Source organism: Pezoporus occidentalis, unplaced genomic scaffold (genome assembly GCF_034315485.1).
Source record: "Pezoporus occidentalis ecotype Australia unplaced genomic scaffold, CSIRO_AGI_Poc_V1 ctg1, whole genome shotgun sequence".
Taxonomy (NCBI): Eukaryota; Metazoa; Chordata; class Aves; order Psittaciformes; family Psittacidae; genus Pezoporus; species Pezoporus occidentalis.
This window is the reverse complement of record NW_026912778.1, coordinates 16274576-16288718: the sequence shown is the minus strand read 5'-3', so window position 1 is coordinate 16288718 and position 14143 is coordinate 16274576. Positions and strand designations below refer to the sequence as shown.

At 42.7% G+C, this 14143-nt stretch overlaps 1 protein-coding gene across 2 annotated transcripts in view; it reads left to right on the top strand.

The window, feature by feature from the left end:
- KIT (KIT proto-oncogene, receptor tyrosine kinase) overlaps positions 1-11350 on the top strand; it is a 57539-nt gene extending 46189 nt beyond the window's left edge. Inside the window, exons 17-22 of one of the 2 annotated variants that reach the window (XM_062604228.1) lie at positions 4463-4585; positions 6997-7108; positions 7205-7304; positions 7945-8050; positions 9165-9272; positions 9537-11350. In XM_062604228.1, the coding sequence (XP_062460212.1) occupies positions 4463-4585; positions 6997-7108; positions 7205-7304; positions 7945-8050; positions 9165-9272; positions 9537-9539 (552 nt within the window). In that variant the 3' untranslated portion in view covers positions 9540-11350. Of the gene's footprint in view, positions 1-4462; positions 4586-6996; positions 7109-7204; positions 7305-7944; positions 8051-9164 lie in introns of both variants that reach the window. The other variant, XM_062604150.1, reaches the window with a different exon arrangement.
- The last annotated feature ends 2793 nt before the right edge of the window (positions 11351-14143 follow it).

Genomic DNA, 14143 nt, shown 5'->3' with positions numbered 1-14143 from the left:
TTAGTTCTAAACAGCACTGCACTTGCTACTCCTCTCATGCAGAATACTTCCTTAAACAGGAGAGGTATCACACTGTGTGCTTTTTGGTTTTTTTTTAGCAGTATGGTGAAATGTACAGGATATATCTTGGTTTTTAATTTCTGGAAAGATAAAACCAGCCTAGAGACCCACAAAGAATCTTCACAGGCTACACTGAACATAATAGGCATTTCTTTGGGTTTCATAGGGGAGGTATTGCAGAACAGAAAGGGATTTAAGCACAGCATAGTTGTTTTGTTCTAGTGGTTGTTCTTACATTATATTGGAAAAATGCCATTCAACGTATAAACACTGTAACTAATGGAGACACAGGGTAATACAGTTGCACCTAGGATAAAGAGCAAAACCAAACATGCAGTTTGACAAAAATAATATAATTCTAGGATCCTGTGTTAACAGTGGAAAATGTGGGTCTAATTCTGCTCCAGAGGAAGTCCCCATTAAAACTTGCTTTTGGACTTGTTTTTCCCCCTACTGTTCCTCCTTCCAAACCCTTTGGTTTAATTTTCACCTATTAACAGCTTCAAAACAGGCCTACAGGCAAACTCATATTACAGATTTTAATGGTTTTCGTCAGGCTCCTCTGTCCTTCAGTATGCAGGACATCCACTGCTTAGCACACATATTCTTTATTTGTTCTTATCTTAGAATCATAGAATCATAGAATCGTTAGGGTTGGAAAGGAACTTTAGATCATCTAGTTCCAACCCCCCTGCCATGGGCAGGGACACCTCACGCTAAATCATATCACCCAAGGCCTCGTCCAACCTGGTCTTGAACAGTGGCAGGGATGGAGCATTCACAACCTCCCTGGGCAACCCATTCCAGTGCCTCACCACCCTAACAGGAAAGAATTTCCTCCTTATATCCAACCTAAACTTCCCCTGTTTAAGTTTTAACCCGTTACCCCTCGTCCTGTCACTACAGTCTCTAATGAAGAGTCCCTCTCCAGCATCCCTATAGGCCCCCTTCAGATACTGGAAGGCTGCTATGAGGTCTCCACGCAGCCTTCTCTTCTCCAGGCTTAACAGCCCCAACTTTCTCAGCCTATCATCTTCATACGGGAGGTGCTCCAGCCCCCGATCATTCTTGTGGCCCTTCTCTGGACTTGTTCCAACAGTTCCGTGTCCTTTTGATGTTGAGGACACCAGAACTGCACACAATACTCCAGCTGAGGTCTCATGAGAGCAGAGTAGAGGGGCAGGATCACCTCCTTCGACCTGCTGGTCACGCTGCTTTTGATGCAGCCCAGGATACGGTTGGCTTTCTGGGCTGCATGCGCACACTGAAGCTGGCTCATGTTCATTTTCTCATCACCAACACCCCCAAGTCCTTCTCTTTAGGGCTGCTCTGAATCTCTTCCCTGCCCAACCTGTAGCTGTGCCTGGGATTGCTCCGACCCAGGTGTAGGACCTTGCACTTGGCATGGTTAAACTTCATGAGGTTGGCATCAGCCCACCTCACAAGCGTGTCGAGGTCCCTCTGGATGGCATTCCTTCCCTGCAGCGTATCAACCGAACCACACAGCTTGGTGTCATTGGCAAACTTGCTGAGGGCGCACTCAATCCCACTGTCCATGTCAGTGACGAAGATGTTGAACAAGAGCGGTACCAACACCGATCCCTGAGGGACACCACTCGTTACTGGTCTCCAGCCGGACATTGAGCCATTGATCACAACTCTTTGTGTGCGGCCATCCAGCCAGTTCTTTATCCACCGAGTGGTCCATCCATCAAATTGATGTCTCTCCAATTTAGAGACAAGGATGTCATGTGGGACAGTGTTGAATGCTTTACACAAGTCCAGGTAGACGACATCAGCTGCTCTACCCCTGTCCATCAGTTCTGTAGCCCCATCACAGAAGGCCACCAAATTGGTCAGGCAGGATTTCCCCTTAGTGAAGCCATGCTGGCTGTCACCAAGCACCTTGTTGATTTTCATGTACCTTAGCATGCCATCCAGGAGAATCTGCTCCAAGATTTTGCCAGGCACAGAGGTGAGACTGACTGGTCTGTAATTCCCTGGGTCATCCATTTTTCCCCTTCTTGAAAATGGGGGTTATATTTCCCTTTTTCCAGTCATCGGGAACTTCACCTGACTGCCATGATTTCTCAAATATGATGGACAGTGGCTTACAACTTCATTTGCACTCAGCTCCTCTTCAGGACCTGCCGATGGATCTCATCAGGACCCACGGACTTGTGCATGTTCAGATTTTTAAGATGGTCTCAAACCAGTTCCTCTCCTACAGTGGGCGCAAGGTCTTCATTCTCACAGTCCCTGCATCTGCCTTCCAAGACTTGGGTGGTGTGGTCAGAGCCTTTGCCAGTGAAGAACGAGGCAAAGAAGTCATTCAGAACCTCAGCCTTCTCCAAATCCTGTGTAGCCAGTTCTCCCAAGAGCTTCCTGAGGGAGCCTACATTCTCCCTAGTCTGTTTTTTATTTGCTATGTACCTGTAGAATCCCTTCCTGTTATCCTTAATACCTCTAGCCAAGTTTAATTCTAACTGGGCCTTAGCTTTCCTAACCTGGTCCCTAGCTTCCCGGGCAACATCCCTGTACTCTTCCCAGGCCACCTGTCCTTGCTTCCACTTATTATAAGCCTCTTTTTTCATTTGAATTTTCCTCAGGAGCTCCTTATCCATCCAAGGAAGTCTCCTGGCCCTCCTGCTGCACTTCCTTCTTCCTATAGAATAGCCCCAGAATTCGGTATGCATCATTCCTGGGGACTCTTTTCTCTATAGCTTTTCCATTGATACAAACAGACAGTGTGGCATTGAGTAGCAAAGGCAATAATGAACGTAACACCACCTGAACTTGAGGTTGGGAAATAATGAGCAATATTGCTTTGGCAGTGCAGAATAAACAGCTTTATCACAGAATTAAGTTCCACTGTGCTAACACGTTGTTGTGCTTGGACCTCTTCAGTCATAGCGTACATATACACTCCTAGCTCCAGCTAGTAAATGCAGAGTAGTGTGGGCTGATGGATAAGATGCCTCAGATTGCCTCACACCCTCAGGGAGGGAGGGTCCATGCAGATCAGCAGCGCAGAGTACCCAGCTGCTCTTTTGCAACTTGCTTGTGTATCAAGGCTCTGACGCATAAAAGTGCCTCTGTGCAGGAGCTGGGATGAGAGTCTGTCATGGGGAAATAATTCCCTTATTAAGCATGTGGTGACTTAATCACAAGACAGGGCTTCCTCCAACAGACAGAGTCTTTATTCAGGGCAAACTGAACAAGGCAGAGACATGCTGGATGCTTGACCATTCCTTCACTTTACTGCTACAGTGCAGTTATGCTCTCACCTTTACATATACAAAGTGCAGAATATGTTGGACTGGGAGGTGAATGAGAGTCCCCTGAGACAATAACTGTCATAAAAAATAGTTCCTCGTGTAAGCCTGCAGAAGGGGCAGAGATTAAGGGGTTTATGCAACCTGCAGTTATTTTCTGAGTTCGATTTGCATAACTCTTGATATTTTAAGTAATTTTTTGTAGGGAATTCCTGAAGTTTCATATTTCAAGGAAAAAAGAAAAATTGAACCATCTTCAGGTATTCTCTAGGCAGCTTTTGCCTGCATGCTATATACCATCAGGAGCTTAACACTCGCCTTTCCAGATGGAAAAAGAGATAATTTTGTTAGGGACCTGCCTCCGTTCTCTTAACAAATGCACATGGCTTCCACAGCTGCATACAAAGGAACACAACTCATGGAAAACTCAAGCACCCATCTGGAGCTTGGGAAATGTATTCCAGAAAATGGAAATATAAGTTAGCAAGGTCACTGAACACATGACTATACACTGAAAGATACTGGCATGTGAAAATTTACGGTATTTTCAAATGCTTAGGTCTGCTTATAAAGATCTCATAGGTACTTAATAATTCAGATCTTCCAGAGGAGTATTTCTGAAATGGGATTCAGTTTCCAAGCTGTTGGCTTTGAGTTACTACCATAATTTTCCCTATTTTCATCTTTTTAGCACTTTTCCCTCAACCACAATAGTTATTAATGGAAGACTGGAATTATTTTAGAAAAAAAAAACACATTTTCCCCTTATTTGTCCAGTGTTAGGAAACAAGGCAGTGATTATTCTTGATAAAATGTCAAAGAAGAAGTATATGAAACTTGAGCTGCAAATGTGAAACAGTAGAAAACTGAAAGTGACTGCAAATGCTCTTTTCTAAAATAAATGCATGGACAACCTTAGCTATGTGGATCAATGTCATGATAGTAAAGATACTTACTACACCAGAATGTTTAATCATCTGAGTAAGCTTATTGTCACATGGCTTCGTTATGACTTTCAGCTTACCATAAAATGTATAATGCAGTAAGTCGAATAGATGAGTGTACATATAACCCAAGCAACAGCCTGTTGAGATGTTATAAAATAGCTTTGTTTGTTTGTTATTTAGTGCATTCACAGGGATTTGGCTGCAAGAAATATTCTTCTAACTCATGGTCGAATAACAAAAATCTGTGACTTTGGCCTGGCAAGAGACATAAGGAATGACTCCAATTATGTGGTCAAGGGAAATGTAAGTATATATGATACTTAAGCCACCTGTTTTAAGTTTGGGGAGTTCTTGTTGTCTTGACATGCAAATAAAAGTCTTTCTTACATGGAAATCTAGATTTCCGAATTCTGGTATATATCCATGCTGGTCAGAAATGTTAGCAGGGGCAATTCCTGATGTAGATGTGTGTGCTGACAAAACCCTTGGTATGTGTGTGTTGTTATACTGGAAAAAAACATGCTGGTGTCTAAATGCTTGTTGTAGTGGAGGAGAGGATTTGTTGCACCAATATAACGCCAAGTCTTTCTGGTACATCTGAATGTACTGAAAGTTATAGCTGTGTGAATAATTCTAAGTTTTGCCATTAGAATATGCTGGTAGCCCAATCTTCAATATAATTATTTTGAAACTTGTTTTCTCTTGGCATTACTACGTTTGTGCATTACTGAAATGGTTCATTTTTAAAATACCTATATATCTGGGGCTTGCATCCTCTTCTGTGCTGTAACACATCACTCAGACAATGGAAACTGGATTCTGAAGTGTGAATTTATTGATTAGGGCATAGTGGGAGGCAAAAAGCCATGGTTTTCTTTGATTCCATAGCCTGAAAGGGTCAGAGGAGGATAGGCTGCAGCTGCCTGGGGAGGGAGAGAGGAAGCAGTGGCTGCAGGAGGCATCCAGTTGCATCTGGCCTGATCTTAAAGCAGATGAGGAGTGCTGGGGCATTGCCGGTTGTCGATACTGCTGGGAGGCAATGCTGATGACAGCAGCTGGGGGCTTGCCCAGGAAGAGTGTTTGCTGTCTGTGTTGTTCAGGAAATAAACAACTCTGGTTGACTGTCTGGTGAGGCAGCCCATGGCAAATTCATCTCAATAGTATGGCTGAAATGTAACTTTTGACGTATCGTTGCAAGACCACTTAACAGGTTTCTCCCACAGTAGGACAAATGCTTAGGATAGAAGCCTGACCGGTTCCTACAGAAAGGGCTTTCTGCGCCCTTTCCTCTGCTTCAGTTGGCATTCCCAAGGGATGTCTGTCCCCACACAAATTTATGAAAAATCATAGAATCATAGAATTTTTTAGGTTAGAAAAGATCTTTAAGATCACTGAGTCAAATCATAAACCCAGCACTGTCAGGGTCACAAGTAAACCATGTCTCTAAGTGTCACATCTGAACATGTTTTAAACACCTCCAGGGATGGTGACTCCATCGCTTCCCAGGGCAGCCTGTTCCAGTGCTTGTCAACCCTTTCATCAATGAAGAAAGTTTTCCTAATACCCAGTCCAAGCCTCTCCTGTCACAACTTGGGCCCATTTCCTCCTGTCGTGTTGCTTGTTAACTTGGGAGGAGAGACTGACCCCCACCTGATTACAACCTCTTTCAGGTGGTTGCAGAGATTGATAAGGTCCCCCCAGAGCTTCCTTTTCTCCAGACTAAACAACCTCTGTTTCCTCAGCTGTTCCTTATCGGGCTTGTGCTCCAGACCCTTCATCAGCTTTGTTGCCCTTCTCTGGACCCGCTCTAGCCCCTCAATGTCTCTCTTGTAGTGAGCGGCCCAGAGCTGACCACAGGATTCAAGGTGCAACCTCACTGGTGCCCAGTACAGGGGGATAATCACTGCCCTGGCCCTGCTGGCTACACTATTGCTGATACAGGCCAGGATGCTGCTGGCCTTCTTGGCTGCCTGGGCACAAGCTGGATCATGTTCAGCAGCCGTCAGTCAGCACCCCCAGGTCCTTTACTGCTGAGCAGCTTTCCAGCCACTTTTCCCCAGGCCTGTAGTGTTGTGTGGGGTTGTCGTGGCCCCAGTGCAGGACCCTGCACTTTGCCTGGTTGAACCTCACACAGTTGGCGTCAGTCCATCAATGTAGCCTCTCCAGATCCCTCTGCAGAGCCTTCCTATCCTTCAGCAGATCAACACTCCCACCCAAAATATGTGTCAATATATATTCATTTAGTGATTTTCTGATACACTGAGGATCTAAAGCAGGTGTCTTAACTGTTTATTAAAGCCTGAAGCATCTTGACTAGGTTAATCTTACCTGTGTGCCTATGGTAACCAGTCTATGGAAGTGGACTTCCATGTTTGCATAAGGAACCATGCTATGGTCATATATATTATTTTGCTCTGGCTTCCTGCCATCTTTTGCATACAAGACAGGAGGAATCATGCAGTATACAGAAAATGAGAGCGCAAGGAGCTGGAGGAGTTTGGTAGATTAGCAGAAAGATGGATCAATAACCATGCAGCGCTTGGAGACTCTAAACTGCTGAGATTTCAGTTTTTGGTTGGATACTTGAGATTGGTTGGATTTCTTGATTTAATGAGCATTTAAAGCATGTAAGAGGTAGAAAAGCTTAATTTTGTATTGTAAATTTTGTATTCCTTATGCCTATTGTCTTAATTTATTCCCTTTTCCCTGGAAAGGCCCGTCTTCCTGTGAAGTGGATGGCACCTGAAAGTATTTTCAATTGTGTCTACACCTTTGAGAGTGATGTCTGGTCTTATGGGATATTGCTTTGGGAGCTCTTTTCTTTAGGTAAGCTCCTTCAAGATCTGTACTTCAGGGGTTTTCTATTTCATCTTTGTTTATTGCAGATGCAGAAATCATGTTGCTCATGTGCTCTCTCAACAGGAAGCAGCCCTTATCCAGGGATGCCTGTGGACTCCAAGTTCTATAAAATGATCAAGGAGGGATACAGAATGTTCAGCCCTGAGTGTGCACCACCAGAAATGTAAGTGGGAAACCAGCACCTCTGATCACCAAACATAAGCAGTGGCACAAAGGAAGGGATGCTTCCATTCTTGCCTTAAGGCTTATTGCACTGCCTCATTGTCTTTTTTTGTTTAAGTTCTTTTCATGTTTTAAATAATTCATGTACTCTAAGTAGCAGAATACATGCATGTGTTGTTACAAGCAATGAAATACACTCGTGTTGTGTCATCTGATCACTTTGTCATGGCATCTGCTCCATGTTGATGAATTATTGACAGATCACATAATTAAACATTTTTAGTTCAGATAAAGTAGACATAGAGATGTACTACCAGACTGTACAGCATCTGTATTTGCACTGTACTTCCTGACAGTGAGAGGACTGACTACTGATCTTCTATATGAGCCATCCCTAATCCTCTGTTTTGTAAATGGTTGGCACTTAGCAAGCTGTCAAAGAAAGTTCTGTCCAGAGGCTCTGATGAGTATTGAGTCCTTTGTTGTCACAAGCTCAGGTGTTATCAGCACTATTTCTATTCTTAAATGTCATTTAAAGAAGGTGGGACCGGGTCACACTTTTCTTTGAAATAATGATGGAAATGAGATAGGTGCTTTAAGGACTTCCTCATGAGAGGTACTTAATTCCATTATCTTTGCAGGTATGACATAATGAAGAGTTGCTGGGATGCTGATCCTTTACAGAGACCCACATTCAAACAAATCGTGCAGCTGATAGAGCAGCAGCTTTCAGATAATGCCCCCCGGGTGAGTTATGGATCATCAGATTTCAGAAGTCAAAGCAGTTTCAAGCAAGACTTTACACTAGAGCAAAAAAACTGGGTGCTTCATTAATTCTCCAGCATTACTTAAATAGCTTTACACTGTTAGTTTGGGTGGTAGGAATGATATCTGGGCTACTCACTGCTGTTTAATTGTGCCACTAGACAGTAGCTGTCAGCCCATGCCTAAAACGTACCAGCTGGTGTAGACTGTTAGTATGGTTGATCTTTCTCACTCAAAATAGACCTGGCACAACAATTTTGATTTACTTTGTAAATTCGTTTTAAACTATGAAAAATGTTATTGGTCTGGGAAACATCTCAGATGTAAAGTATACTCACATTTGTTTGTATTAGACATCTTTGTGGACTAAGGGGTTGAGCTTTCCATGCTCTTCTGCCTCTTCTCTCTTGCTTCCCCTAGCTCTGTTTTTATAACCTTGGAGGTATGTCATGTCAAACCATACTTGCTGCTGCTTCAATCATTCTCTAATAAAACCTTTTTGTGGGAGTGTAACTGGACAAAACAGTCCGAAGAAAAATTAGAGGCACATGAGAAACTTGGATTTTTTCTCACAATAACATTGTGTGCTACTGGGGTTTAAAGAAGTAGGTTTAAATCCTGGTTTAAAAATAAAGCTCCTTTTTACCTTCTGGATGCCTTGTTTGGACACAGAATACATGGCTTCCTGACAATTTGAGAAAAGAGGAAACTGAAAGCTGCTGGTGTTCGATTGCATCCTGTAGCATATTTTTGGCAGGTGCAGGCATTACTAAAACAAAAACAAGAATATGAAGGAAGTGTTAGTGAGGTTTCTGAGGGAGTTTAGTAACAGCCTGAGCTGCGTTTCTTGACCTCAGTTGAAATTTGACATGCAGTTAGAAGCTGTGGTGTTGTTAATAACTGAGACTGAGGTTCTTGATTCTCTAAAAGAGCAGTTAAGCCCAAGACCTTTTGAAAATCTCTTTAGATTTACAAAGAAACACCTGAGCTGGAACCTTTCCACAGCGGTGTGTAGTACACAGCGAGAAAAGGCTAGCAAAGGAATGCTCTCCAGGTATGCATGAGGAGTACTGACACTGGTCTTTGGTGTCTGCAGGTTTACGCGAACTTCTCAACTCCACCTTCCAGTCAAGAAAACGCTCCAGATCACTCAGTGAGGATTAACTCGGTGGGTAGTAGTGCTTCATCTACTCAGCCTCTCCTGGTACGCGAAGATGTTTGAGTGGCATCTGGAAGAAGAGGAGCCCAGATGTATTAGCTGTATTGTGCAGGGGGTGAGAGATGAACAACTTCAATAATTTCTCTTACTTTTACTCACTACTATCACTGTGTAGCTGAAACGTTGTTGTAATACTGTCCTTTACCACACACTGTTACACATAAAATCAATCTTCTGAGCACGGTTACACGCATCATTGCAATGTTAACTGAAGCTGTATATATTTTGCTATATTGTGTGTATTTGCAGTAGAGAGCCAGATCTGAAGAAGAAAAAAAAAAACAACAACAAAAGAAATCCTGAGCCAGGGTGTGGAATAAGATGATGGCATATCAAACCAAATCTGCCGTGATCCTTCTCTGGATCCACGCCTGGAAGGCCTACAGTAATTTTCTAGTTAATCTTGTTTTGCAAATGTAAGAAATAAACGAATATTAAGCTGATGGCTTTGCAAACCCCTTTCCACATCCAGCCATGCCTGAGAAGCTTTCCCAGGCAAGTATCATAGAGGCCAGCAAGGGTGCTGTATGTATCTGGGCAAGAGAGGAGAAGGGACCGCGACCCTTCCAAAGTTAGTCTGCACAGTAGCAAACCCTCCTGGGAGCTCTAGGGTTTGAACCAGAGGAGGGGAGAAGAACATGGATCTTCACCTTCATTTCCCACCCACACTGTCAGCCTTGCAGACCAGTCACAAGGTTTCTGTAAATATAGGCGCTACTTTCCACTGGCCCATTCCCCACCAGCGGCAGATGGAGCTGCCCATCACAGGGTGTCACTGCACCACAGAGCCTGAACCACTCCCACACCTCCTTGCTTTCAGAGCCCGAGGGTTTGGATGCTTGTTTTGCTTATATCCAAAAGTGTTCACCAGAGATAGGTGGGCCCTGCCATGTTGGTCAAAATAGAGGAGGAGGGCTGCTCTCAGTAAACGGTGTGTCTGGAGGAGAGGCCGTTTAATGAGTCATCTTATCTAAGCAAGAGCAGAGGCAAAAATGTCTCTCCTAGGGGCCCTTTATCTTGTCCTACCCAGGTGAATCTTTCACACAGGCGGGCTTGGATAGTGATAACTGGAAAGGGCTATTTCCCCACTCTCCGAGTTGTTTCATCTTTCTGTTGTAGTCCAGAGATCATAAAAAAGAGCCTAGCTGTGAAGGGATAAAAGAACGTATCCCTTCATTCTTGTTTGAGACGTGAGGCTTTGGATCTGTACCTGTTCAGCCTAGGATTGGGCTAGTTATTTTCTTCTTTTGTTTCTGTCCCCTAGAAATTAGTAAAGGCATTGAAAGAAGCATTTGTCAGAGGCAGAGTCCTAGCAGAGTACCTATTTATTTACAATGCACTTAAGCACTCTGTAACTTATACTTTGCCAGGATTTTGATTGAGTTTACATGCAATTTAAATCTGTACTAACTGCCCAAATGCAAGGTAATTATAAATACACACACTGGTAGTATATTTTGGGTTATGTTGAATACCGCCCTGCTTCAATGACTGTGCATTTGGTTTATTGTTACAGGAAGCTGTCTTTCAGAGTTAAGTCAAAAATTAGCCATTTGCACTGAACATACTTAGGCTGTTGCACCTTTCCAAAGTTAGCCAGTTGTTTGGAGGCACTCTTATGCATACTTGTTGTTGAGCATTTTCAGTTTAATGCTATAAAAGCTCTTTTGTAACGTGTTGGCTTTGAGAGCTACTGTAGACAAGCTAGTTGTTATAATTATAGATGTCTCGGTACTATACAGACACTTAGCTGAAAGAGGTTTGGGTTTTTCGTTCTTGAAATGTATATTTTTATAATTTGGGGATTTTTGAATCTTATTTTGCAATGGCTTGGTGTTTTGAATGGGTTTATGCATTGTTTTTGTAAATATGGAAATGTAGCAATAATGTCCTTTTGACTATTCTCAGTCCTTGAGTCTCAAAAATATTTTTTTATATATATATATGCAAAAACTATATGTATAAATATGTAAGTGTTTGAAAGTTTATGAAACACTTATGGATATGTTGCTCGGTTGTAGAATTGCAGTTCAGAAAAGTTCAAATAAATCTGTAAATATGTATTCAAATGCTACCAATGTGTACTATGTTAAGATGGAATATTTTCATGTAAGTCAATAAATTTTTGGGTCGAAGCAAAATCTTAGTGTCTGGCCACACATAGGTCAAATTTGGCATTCTGAGACATTTTTCCAACTGTGTGACACTAAAACTTAATGTTTAATTATAATAAAAGTTCTTTACCTGTGAATACATGGGACAAATACTTGCAAACATGGATGCAGGTTTATTCTGGAAAAATTTCAACGAAAGATTGATCCTGTAGACTGGTAATGGAGTCTATCTGTCAGGAAGAAGGGAGGCAGGATGAGCTACTTCATGCTGCTTTGGCTGGGGGCATCAGAAAGAGAAAATGTAATGCTTCCCTTGCTGAGCAGGTATCCTGCATCTCACTGGGAGACTGTGTTTTAATTATTCCAGATTTGAATTCTGTGACTTACCTGCTCATACTTACTCCTCTGCTGTATAAGGGTTAGCATCAGCATAGTTGGTATGTGGTTAATAGTAGGTACAGAGCATATCAGCAAAAGTTTCTAGAACTATACTATCAAAACCCCCTACTAACTCATATGAGAGACAGACCTCAACTGTTTTGGTCCTTAAACATTTCTGTTCTGTCAGAAAAGCTCTTTGAAGAGCTCCCCTTCTTCAGAGTTTTCTTTTTAAAATGGCTTCATGGGCTTTTTCTCTTCCACTCAGGTCTTGGCTCTGTTTGGTAAGTCTGATTAAGAAAATTAAAAACTAATGTTTTGGGGGAGCCAGGAGATGCCAGCTTTGTGACAATTAGCATTGTCAGTGTTTTCTAGTAAGGCTTCAGAAGATACCGAGACTGTGGCTGATTCTCAACCATTTTTTCTCCTGTCTCATCCACCCCCCGTGTCAAGCAAAGTAGACTTTATACTGACATATCCCAGTAGCTGAGGTGGTACAAATAATTAGTGAATTCTTACTTAGCATAGCCAAAGGAGTTATTCTATGCATTTATTCAGTTATCATGTCATTAATTTTATTTTCCTGAAATGTTTCCCCTTCTGAAGCAACCTAGAATACGACATCTCTGCTTTCTGAAAAAATCTTACTGCTATTTTCTTGCTTCAAGGCTCACAGTGATTACTGCCTCCATCCCTGCTCATGTTTACACAGACCATTTCCCCCTGAATTATTTTTTTGAGCCACTTCTAAGCAACAGCTTATGTGGAAAAGCACATTAGGAAAGCATTTAGTACGTATTTTATCTGCCTTTCAAAGCATTATTGTACCCAGATATAAAGAGAAACCAGAAATCGTGCTACCGGCATGGACCATCAGGACCGCAGACCATCATGGACCGAATATCTGAAGGGAGGTTGCAAACAAGACTGATCCAGAGTGCTCTTTCCAGCAGTGGCCAGTGACAGGACCAGAGATAGCGAGCACAAACAGAAACATGGGATGTTCCCTCTGAACATCAGGAAACACTATTTTTTTCCTGTGAGGGTGACTGAACACTGTCAAAGGTTGTCCAGAGAGGTTGCGGAGTCTCCATCCTTGGGAGATACTCAAAGGCCATCTGGATATTGCTCTGCACAATTGGCTCTAGGTGCCCTGCTTGAGCAGGTGCAGTGAACCAGATGACCTCCAGGGGTGCTTGCCACTCAACTCTTCTATAATTCTGCCATCAGCAAGGGCACTTCAGAGAACCTCAGCTGTAACATTCATTTAGCAAGAAGCAGAAAAGGAAATCCCACCTGTATACTGAATGCTAGGAAGTGATTCTTCCTCCATTCTCTTTACTAGCTAGAGAAGAAAATACTTGTAAGCTCTATAGGAAAGAAGAAGAAAGACTGTTGAAACACTACAGGATACATGGAGGTAGTGACCAGCATCATATACATCACCACCAGCAGAATGTTTTGTTTCTGGTTCTCGTTGTATGCCATAAAGATGCAATGGAGACATGATGCTGCTGGCCAAGTCACCAGGGAATGACCAGTCACACCCTAGACCAAAATGTTCACAGTGATCACTGGAGAGGTTGGATAACAGCATCCCTATTTCTACTGCGCTGTAGGCGGAAACCAAGAGAGTGAAACGTTTCCCCCTTCCCGTATGTGGATTAGGAAACTTCCTGCTCATCCTGTGGGGAGCTCTGAGTCTCAAAAGAGGACAAGGAGCACTTGCATAGACTTTTTAGCCCCTAGTTTTGAACTGAAGTTGTAACAAAAATATGCAAACCTACTCTACAGTTCTGTTGTGGTTTCCAGAAACTTTTGTAACTCTCAATAATGGTTACAGATAACCTTAAATTGCCATGATTCCTGAGCACTAATTTCTTAAAAGATTCTGCTGTAACTAGTAAGTTTATGTCCAAAAACTGCGCTGAGGCTATGTTTCATGAAAGATTGTCTGTATTTCATACATTGATTATCAGTCACTCTTTTTCATGAGAACTGTTATCTCTCAGCTGCCAGCCAGGTAGCAGAGATTATTTACCAGCAGTGATAGCTCCAGTGACTTGATTTTTCTGCCCATGTCCTGGAAATCATTTTAGCTAGGTTGTGACAGGAAGTAGAAAAACAGCTGACCCCAAAGGGCCCATTGGGCTTTAAGCATGTGCTCCTCACTAAGCAATATGAGAAGCATCAGGTAAGGGGTTTGTGTGTCAGGTTTAACGCCACCCACCCATCAGGTCACCATGTAGGAAGGCACAGTCTATAGCTTGCCTATAGATCAGTACAGATCAATGTGTAGTACAAGTCCTTTCTCTAGCTGCAGAAAGTGCAAAATCAGCTTTGGCTTCCCCCAGACATGTACAT